General features: G+C 40.7%; 1 protein-coding gene across 1 annotated transcript in view; it reads right to left on the bottom strand.

Annotated features, from left to right (window-relative positions):
• Positions 1 to 10,489, bottom strand: part of LOC122558128 (mucin-6-like) — a 48,509-nt gene that overhangs the window by 6,790 nt on the left and 31,230 nt on the right. The window contains exon 3 of the mRNA XM_043706447.1: positions 1,954 to 2,203. Coding sequence (XP_043562382.1) covers positions 1,954 to 2,203 — 250 coding nt within the window. The remainder of the gene's footprint in view (positions 1 to 1,953; positions 2,204 to 10,489) is intronic.

Raw genomic sequence — 10,489 nt, 5'->3', positions numbered from 1 at the left:
AATTCTATTTGCCAAAGCTATCTCATGTCCCCGTTTTGCCCTCCTGATTTCTCTCTTAAGTATACTCCTACTTTCTTTATACTTTTCTAAGGATTCACTCGATCTATCCTGTCTATACCTGACATATGCTTCCTTCTTTTTATTAACCAAACCCTCAATTTCTTTAGTCATCCAGCATTCCCTGTACCTACCAGCCTTCCCTTTCACCCTGACGGGAATATACTTTCTCTGGATTCTTGTTATCTCATTTCTGTAGGCTTCCCATTTTCCAGCCGTCCCTTTACCTGCGAACATCTGCCTCCAATCAGCTTTTGAAAGTTTTTACCTAATACCGTCAAAACTGGCCTTTCTTCAATTTAGGACTTCAACTTTTAGATCTTGTCTATCTTTTTTCATCACTATTTTAAAATGAATAGAATTATGGTCGCAGGCCCCAAAGTGCTCCCCCCACTGACACCTCAGTCACCTGCCCCGCCTTATTTCCCAAGAGCAGGTCAAGTTTTGCACCTTCTCTAGTAGGTACATCCACATACTGAATCAGAAAATTGTCTTGTACACACTTAAGAAAGTCCTCTCCATCTAAACCTTTAACACTATGGCAGTCTCAGTCTTCGTTTGGAAAGTTAAAATCCCCTACCATAATTACCCTATTATTCCTACAGATAGCTGAGATCTCCTTACAAGTTTGATTCTTAATTTCCCTCTGAATATTGGGATGTCTATAATACAATCCCAATAAGGTGATCATCCCTTTTTTATTTCTCAGTTCCACCCAAATAACGTCCCTGGATGTATTTCCGGGAATATCCTCCCTCATCACAGCTGTAATGCTATCTCTTATCAAAAATGCCACTCCCCCTCCTCTCTTGCCTCCCTTTTTATCCTTCCTGCAGCACTTGTATCCTGGAACATTAAGCTGCCAGTCCTGCCCATTCCTGAGCCATGTTTCCGTAATTGCTATGATATCCCAGTCCCATGTTCCTAACCATGCCCTGAGTTCATCTGCCTTACCTGTTAGGCCCCTTGCATTGAAATAAATGCAGTTTAATTTATTAGTCCTACCTTGTCCCTGCCTGCCCTGACTGTTTGACTCACTTCTGTTCTCAGCTGTACCTATCTCAGATCGATCTCTTTCCTCACTACCTCCCTGGGTCCCACCCTCCACCTTACTAGTTTAAATCCTCCCAAGCAGTTCTAGCAAATTTCCCTGCCAGTAAATTTTTCCCCTTCCAATTTAGATGCAATCCGTCCTTCTTATACAGGTCACTTCTACCCCAAAAGAGATTCCAGTGATCCAAAAATGTGAATCCTTCTCCCATACACCAGCTCCTCAGCCATGCATTCATCTTCTCTATCCTCCTATTCCTGCCCTCACTCGCTCGTAGCACTGGGAGTAATCCAGATATTACTACCCTTGAGGACCTCCTTTTTAAATTTCTGCCTAACTCTCTGTAATCTCCCTTCAGAGTCTCAACCTTTTCCCTTCCTATGTCATTGGTTCCAATGTGGACAATGACCTCCTGCTGGCCCCTCTCCCCCGTGAGAACATTCTGCACCGTCTCTGAGACATCGTTGATCCTGGCACCAGGGAAACAACACACCATTCTGCTTTTTCTCTGCTAGCCACAGAAATGTCTGTCTGTACCTCTGACTACAAAAAAACAGAAATTACTGGTAAAACTCAGATGGATCAAAACAGCTTTGATGCAAGTCAACAGACTCAAAATATTAACTCTACTTTCTCCCCACAAATGCTTCACACCTGCTGAGTTTCACCAGCAATTTCTATTTTTATACTAATTTCATGTTTCTGAGATACCTTCAAAAGGATCCCATTCACAATTTTAATTTATTTAACTAAATAATACAGAACTTAAATTGTTTTTGTAACTCTTTATAAACCAGCAAGTTCACTGTCTAATTAGGAGATCAACAGTGCATTATTTTACTTACCATATTCCACCGTAAAGATTTATTTTCTCATTGGCACGTGCAATGACAGCATAAGCCAGGTAACATGGACATTCAGCTGCACTGACACATTTTCCAGTGTCATCCAAGTAAGTGTGTGTTGGGCAGTTGCAGCCATCCACTGGAGTATCACCTGCACTGCACTCAAAATTGGGATCAGACAACGACAAACAAGTGCGATTGCAAGCTCTAGAATCATAACTGAAGGTCTGATTGTGAGGGCAAGAAATTCCTGGAAATAGAAAACAAAATTTCAAATAATCATACAGTAATTGATTAATTAATTGATCAATCAAATTATCGATCTTTATTAAAAGTTAACTTATGCAGTAAGATGAGGGCTGTAAGTAAGTAAACATTAAAAGACTTTCTTGAGTGTAACTATTTTAACAGTTGGCAAGAAAGGACACCTTCGGAAACCTTACAGACTCAGCCTCCATCCTGTGTGATTTGATTTCACTCTGGCATCATTAGTAGTTTGTTCTACAGCTTCTACTGTTAGTTCTAATGGAAGCCATGATGTGAAAGTTCCGGTGTTGGACTTGGGTGGACAAAGTTAAAATCACCATGTTTGATAACTAAATACGATTATAAGTTAAAAATCACACGGCAGCAGGTTATAGTCCAACAGTTTTATTTGGAAGTACAAGCTATCGTTAGCTAGCTAGTGGAGTAGGACCATAGGACAGAGCAAAAGATCATTGTGTCATACACTGATGCAATATATTGAACAATCTAGATTTGTTCAATATATTGCACCAGTGTATGACATGATGATCTTTTGCTATAAATTGTGTGTCTTATGATCCTACTCCACTAGCTACCTGATGAAGGAGCAGTGCTCCAAAGGCTTGTACTTCCAAATAAACCTATTGGACTATAACCTGCTGTCATGTGATTTTTAACTTAAAATGGTATTTAGTTATCAAACATTTTCCAACATGTAGCTATCATTGCACTATTTATGGCTTGCCTGTCTGCCACAATTAGACTCATGTATTTATTTTATTTAGTTATGATTAAATCCTCTAATCTGAACATCTAATTTAAGTGGCAATATTACTTATGCAGCCAAAATTTTCCCGAAATCCCTAAGGTCTCTACTTTGCCCAAATCAAGAAACAACGAAGTGAACAGATCACCCAGCACATACCTAGGCACTGACAACAGCGTGACTGAAAATTGTGAGAACGGCCCCACAGACTAGTAAATCAACAGTCTGGCAGTTATTATGACCAACTTGTTTTTTAAATTAATTCACAGGATGCGGGCATTGATCGCTGGGCTGGCATATATTGCCTATTCCTAGTTGCTAAGAGTCAATCACATTGCTGTAGGTCTGGAGTCATATGTGGGCCAGACCAGGTAAGGATGGCAGTTTCCTTCCCTAAAGGACACTAGTAAACCAGGTGAGTTTTTCTTGACAATTAGCAATGGTTTTTCAGTCACCACTGGGCTCTAATTACAAATTTTAAAAAAAATTCAAATTACGTCAGCTGCCATGGCAGGATTGGAACCCAGGTCCCAAGAACAATATTGGAATCTCTGGATTACTGGTCTCATGATAAAAACACTTGGCCATCACCTTCCTCTGCATCCAGTGATCATCACTGGTTATGTAATATTGTTGTGTCCTAGCACCAGTAAAGGTACAACCAGCTGGCAGTGCATGGTATATAATCAGAACGCACAATGTCATCACAGCACTGAACACCACTCCTGATCACATATAAAATCTCTTACCATAAGATTAAACATAGGCAATTCAACCTGCCATCCTCCCTCAGCTGATGAATACTCTTTCATATTGAACATCCATAGAAGATGCATTGAAGATATAAAGGGTACAGAATGTACCTTAGATGTAGGTTATCAATGCATTGCACTAAGGGGGGCTTGGTAGTGCAAGTATGGATTGAGTTTGCCAAGTTCTGATGGGCAAAGCTGGCAAAGACTATTTTCGGACGTGATGCATCATCAACAATTGGCAAATTCTAATTAATATCACCTTCACTAATGTACCTGTGACAGATGCAGATGTCCTTCAGTCAGGTGAATTAACAGGATAATCCATCTCAGCTGCCTCCTAAGATAATTGTGGCTGTTGGAGGTTAATGACCTTAATATCAGGATATTGTTATAGTAGTTTCTCAGGGTAGTATTCTTCTTCAGCTTCAACAATTAACTACTCTCTATCATGATTTTGGAAATGAGTATGTTGCTGATTATTTCATTGTTCAGTTCATTTAGGACTCCTCAAATACTGAAGCAGTTCTGCTTGATTTTAAACATTTTAACAATGATATTCAACAATGAATTGCCTACTACTAACACCTTGGAGATTAACTATTGACTAGGGAAGATGTGTTGGGTTGTCTACAGGTTATTAAGGTGGACAAATCCCCAGGACCAGATGGGATCTATCCCAGGTTGCTGAGGAAGGCGAGAGAGGAAATAGCTGGGGCCCTGACAGATATCTTTGTGGCATCCTTAAACACAGGTGAGGTGCCAGAGGACTGGAGGGTTGTCTCCCTGTACAAGAAGGGTAGTAGGGATATTCTGGGTAACTACAGACCAGTGAGCCTGATGTCGGTGATGGGAAAGTTGCTGGAGAAGTTATTGAGGGATAGGATCTATTTATATTCAGAAAAGAATGGGCATATCAGTGATAGGTAACATGGATTTGTGCGGGTGAGATCGTGCCTTACCAACTTAATAGGGCTCTTCAAGGAAGTGACCAAGTTGATAGATGAAGGAAGGGCTGTTGATGTCATATACATGGACTTTAGTAAGGCATTTGATAAGGTTCCCCATGGTAGATTAATGGAGAAAGTGAAGTCATATGGTGTGCAGGGTGTTCTGGCTAGGTGGATGAAGAACTGGTTGAGCACAGGAGACAGAGAGACGTAGTTGAAGGGAGTTTCTTGAAATGGAGAAAGGTGACAAGTGGTGTTCCACAGGGGTCAGTGTTGGGGCCACTTTTGTTTGTAATATACATAAGTGATCTGGAAGAGGGCACTGTTGGTATGATCAGCACGTTTGCCGATGACACCAAGATTGGTGGAGTAGCAGAAAGCATAAGGGACTGTCAGAGAATGCAGGAGGCTATAGATAGACTGGAGAGTTGGGCGGAAAAGTGGCAGATGGATTTCAATCCAGACAAATGTGAGGTGATGCATTTAGGCAAGACTAATTCTAGAATGAATTATACAATGAACGGAAGACCCTTGGCAGAAGTTGAATGGGCAGAGAGATCTGGGAGTGCAGGTCCATTGTACCCTGAACATTGCTGCACAGGTGGATAGAGTGGTCAAGAAGGCATATAGTATGCTTGCCTTTATTGGACGAGGTATTGAGTATAAGAGCTGGCAAATCATGTTAACATTGTACAAGACATTGGTTCGGCCACATTTAGAATATTGTGTACGGTTCTGGTCGCCACATTACCAAAAGGATGTGGACGCTTTGGAGAGGGTGCAGAGAAGGTTTATGAGGATGTTGCCTGGTATGGAAGGTGCTAGCTAAGAAGAAAGGTTGAGTAGGTTAGGTTTATTTTCATTAGAAAAAAGGAGATTGATTAGATTACTTACAGTGTGGAAACAGGCCCTTCGGCCCAACAAGTCCAGACCGACCTGTAACCCACCCAGACCCATTCCCCCACATTTACCCCTTCACCTAACACTACATGCAATTTAGCACGGCCAATTCACCTAACCTGCACATTTTTGGACTGTGGGAGGAAACCGGAGCAAACCCACGCAGACACGGGGAGAATGTGCAAACTCCACACAGTCAGTCGCCTAAGGTGGGAATTGAACCCGGGTCTCTGGGCTGTGAGGCAGCAGTGCTAACCACTGTGCCACCATGCCACCCACGGTGAGGGGAGACCTGACTGAAGTTTATAAAATCATGAATGGTATAGACAGGGTGGATAAAGACAAGCTTTTTCCCAGGGTGAGGGATTCAATAATGAGAGGTCACACTTTCAAGGTGAGAGGTGAAAAGTTTAAGGGGGATACACACGGCAAGTACTTCACACAGAGGGTGGTGGGCGTTTGGAACGTGTTGCCAGCAGAGGTGGTAGAGGCAGGTACAGTAGATTCATTTAAGATGTGTCTGGATAAATGCATGAGTAATTGGGGAGTAGAGGGATACAGATGCTTAGGAATTGACCAACAGGTTTGGACAGTACTTTTAGATGGGCGGTAAATTTTCCTTGTTCTTTGACTAGAAACTTAACTGTAATATCCACATTAAATGCAAGGCTACAACAGTAGTTCAGAGACTGGGAATTTTGCATCTATTGACTCCCCAAAGCTTGTTCACTATTTATAAGTGTCAGTCAGTCATGTGATGGATTACTCTCCACTTGAATGAGTACAGCTCCAAAAGTACTCAAATGCCCACTTGATCAATCCCATCCACAATCATTCCCTCAACCACCGGTGAATGACAAAAGTACATAAGATGCCCTGCAGCAAATTACTAAGTAATTTTCAACAACAATGTTGAAACTCACATATAGAAGAAGGGGAGCAAATGCATGAGAACATTATAATCTGCAAGTTCTGCAAGTTCTCCCCAACTCCCACACTATTCTGATCCAGAACTATTTAATTATTTCTTCATGTCACTGGGTCAAAATTCTGGAACTTCCTTCCCACGACACTTTGGATGTCTCTAAACCACATGGACCACAGCAGTTCATGAAGGTAGCTCACCAGTATTTTCTCAAGAGCAATTAGGGATGGGTAAAAATGCCAGTAATGCACATATTGTAGAAAAGAATAAGGAAAAGTCAAAAAAGCATTAGATTCTTCTTGTCTATGGCGAGAGATTCGTAGGTAAATGTTACAACAACTAACTTAGGCTGAGGAGAAAGTGGGCCAATATACTGAGGTAGGAATAAGGCATTGTTCGTAATCAAAGTAGTATAGTTTGAAAGATCAACCCAAGTCAAATAAAACAATAAGGCTGTGAACATTTGTTTAGCCTAAGTGATGGCCTGGAAAAAAGATTAATAATTCAAGAAAAATTGATTTTGGCAGGCTGAGAACATAACTTAAGAAATCAAAATCAACCATAATATTGGAAAGCAACATTGAACAATGGGAAATATTTAACACAGAGTTCCAAAAATTCCACAGCAAAGGAAAAGAATAAGGTAAACACTAATGGAATACCAAGGGTACTGAAGGTTGGAAAAAAAGTAAATATTAAAGATACAGATGTTCAAAGAGTGATACTAAGAGAAAATATAAAAGATCAAGAGAGCAGTCAAAGCAATTTGAAATCCAAAGTGGCATTACAAAATTAAATTATCAAGAATCATAAAACAAAACTTCAAGATATTTAGCACAGAGATTAATGAGAAAAGGAAGGCTGTTATGGGAGAAAGGGATAAAGGGATGAATTACAGATAATGACAGAGAGACAGCAGAAAAATAATCATCATATTTTGGATTTATCAGGGAGATAAAACAAGTTGAAATGACACTGAGGTGATGAGCAATAAGATCAGCAAATTTAACTAAGAAGTAGATGATTTGAATAAACTAATAAAACTTAAAGACGATAAAATAAGAACCTGATCTGGTTGGACTGTATCTACGCAGTTGAAATGATCCAGGGAAAAGATAGCAGAAAGCATTACTGCACATATTTATCGATTCTTAGTAAATGTTGTTTTGTCAGAAATTTTATATATTAAACACAGAGGAGAAATATTCATTGAGGACTTCACCCATTTCCTGCCATTCCACATACACATATCCATTACATTAAAAAAGGGCAACAGATTATGAGTATGGAAGTATAAAGAATTCAATTTAATCAGCACTATAAAAAGCAATGGAATTTCTGCCAAGGCAATACATAATCATGTAGATAAAAATGAACAGTTAAATGGATATCAAAAGCTCAAACTTTCTTGATAAACATGACCAATTCTTTAAGAAGGCAAGAGAGAGAATAGATAATGGTAAGACAGTATGTGTAATTTATCTATATTTTCAAAAGGATTTTCATCAGATACTTCATAATGGATAGGGTGACAGAATGTGCAGTAAGAGGCTAAGTAAAATAATGAATTGTGAGCTGACTTCAAGATGGAGACAGACGCAGAGTAAAGGAAGTTGGAAGTGATGTTTCACAAGAATCAGTTCTATGCATATTTTACTTTAATAAATTGGACTTCGGGATCAAAATCATCATTTCTAAATCTGCAGATAGCATCAGAGGAGTTGACTGAAGAAAGAAACTAGGAGGGTGAAAAGGGGGAACAAGATAGCCTTGGCTGAGAAGATTAGAATGAATCCAAAGACATTCTTTCAGTATATTAAAAGAAAAAGAATAACTGGAGAGAGAATAGCACCCCTCAAGGACCAAAGTGGATATGTGTATGTGGAATGGCAGGAAATGGGTGAAGTCCTCAATGAATATTTCTCCTCTGTGTTTACCATGGAGAAAGATATGAAGACTTGAGAACTTGGGGAATTTAAAGGTGATATCTTAGGGACAGTCCATGTCATAGTAGAAGAGGTATTAGATGAACTAGAATGTATCCAAGTGGATATCTGGTCCTGACCAGATATATCCAAGAACACTGATGGAAGCTAGAGAAAACATTGCAGGGCCCCTGGCTGATATATCTGCATCATCGTTAGCCATGGGTGAGGTCTCAAAAGACTGGAGGGTAGCAAATCTTGTGCCCTTATTCAAGAAGGGCTGAAAGAAAATTCTGGGAATGGGAGACCAGTAAGCTTAACATCTGTGGTAGGTAAGTTACTGGAAAAGATTCTGAGAGATAAGATATATCTGCATTTGGAAAGACAGGGTTTAATTAGGGGTAGTCAGCATGGGTTTGCATAGGAGATAATGTAACACAAATTTGTTAGAGTTCTTTGATGAAGTGACCAGGAAGGATGATGAGGGCAGGGCAGTAGACGTAGTCTATATGGATTTCAGTAGGGCTTTTGATAACGTTCCACATGGTAGGCTGCTCTTGAAGGTTAAATCACATGGAATCAAGGGGAAGGTGGAAAATTGGATACACAATTGGCTTGATAGTAGAAGCAGAGGGTGATAGTGGAAGGATGCTTGTTGGACTGCAGACGTCTGACTAGTGGCATGCCTCAGGGGTCAGAATTGGGCCCATTGCTGTTTGTTATCCATATCAATGATGTGGATGGAAATATCCAAGGCATGATTAGTAAGTGACACTAAAATAGGTGGTATCGTGGACAGTCAGGAAAATGATCAGAATTTGCAGCAGGACCTTGATCAGCTGGAGAAGTGGGCCAAGAAATGGCAAGTGGAGTTTAATAAGTGTGAGTTCCTGCATTTTGGAAAGTCAAATCAAGGCAGGAGTTTCATGGTGAATGGTAGGGCCTTAAAGAATGCAGTGGAACAGAGGAATCTTGGAGCTCAGGTGCACGGTTCTCTGAAAAAATGGAGTCACAGGAAAACAAAACTGTAAAAAAGGCTTTTGGCACACTGGCCTTCATCAGTCAGGGAATCGACTACAGATGTTGGGTAGTTATGTTGCAGTTGTACAGGATGTTGGTGAGGCCGCACTTGGGAGTATTGTGTTCAGTTTTGGTCACTTTGCTATAGGAAGGATGTTATTAAACTGGTAGACTGCAGAAAAAATTTACAAGAATGTTGCCAGATCTCAAGGGACTGAGTACAGGGAGAGGTTGGATAAGCTAGGACTTTCTTCTTTAGAGCATAGGAGACTGAGGGGGGATATTATAGAAATGTACAAGATCATGAGAGGCATGGATAGGGTGAATGCTTTCAATATTTTTCCCAGCATTGGGGAATCAAAGCGTAGAGGGCATCAGTTTAAGATTAGAGGGGAAGTAATAAAAGGGTACCTGAGAGGCAACCTTTTTACACGGAAGATGGAATGCATATGGAATGAGCTGCCAATGGAAGTGGTTGAGCCAGATACATTAGTAACATATTCAAAGTTTGTGTGAAGATTTGTAGCTCGGGTGTTCGTTGTTGTGGTTCTGTTCGCCGAGCTGGAAGTTTTTGTTGCAAACGTTTCGTCCCCTGGCTAGGCAACATCATCAGTGCTTGGAAGCCTCCTGCGAAGCGCTTCTTTGATGTTTCCTCCGGTGTTTATAGTGGTCTGTCCCTGCCACTTCCGGTTGTCAGTTTCAGCTGTCCGCTGTAGTGGTTGGTATATTGGGTCCAGGTCGATGTGTTTGTTGATGGAGTTTGTAGATGAATGCCATGCCTCTAGGAATTCCCTGGCTGTTCTCTGACGTGATGGTACAGAGAGCACCGAACGGAGAATTCACTACAAGGGTATACAGGAAAGCCACACACACAGACCAAGTCCTAAACTATGAAAGTAACCACCCCAACACACACAAACGAAGCTGCATCAGGACACTATTCAAAAGGGCCACAACACACTGCAGTACACCAGAACTGCAAAAAGAAGAAGAGGAACACCTACACAAGGTATTCGCCAAAAACGGATACCCACGCAACTTCATCAGCAGAT

Source organism: Chiloscyllium plagiosum, chromosome 16 (genome assembly GCF_004010195.1).
Source record: "Chiloscyllium plagiosum isolate BGI_BamShark_2017 chromosome 16, ASM401019v2, whole genome shotgun sequence".
Taxonomy (NCBI): Eukaryota; Metazoa; Chordata; class Chondrichthyes; order Orectolobiformes; family Hemiscylliidae; genus Chiloscyllium; species Chiloscyllium plagiosum.
The sequence above is the reverse complement of the archived record's forward strand: the minus strand, read 5'-3'. Positions and strand labels throughout refer to the sequence as shown.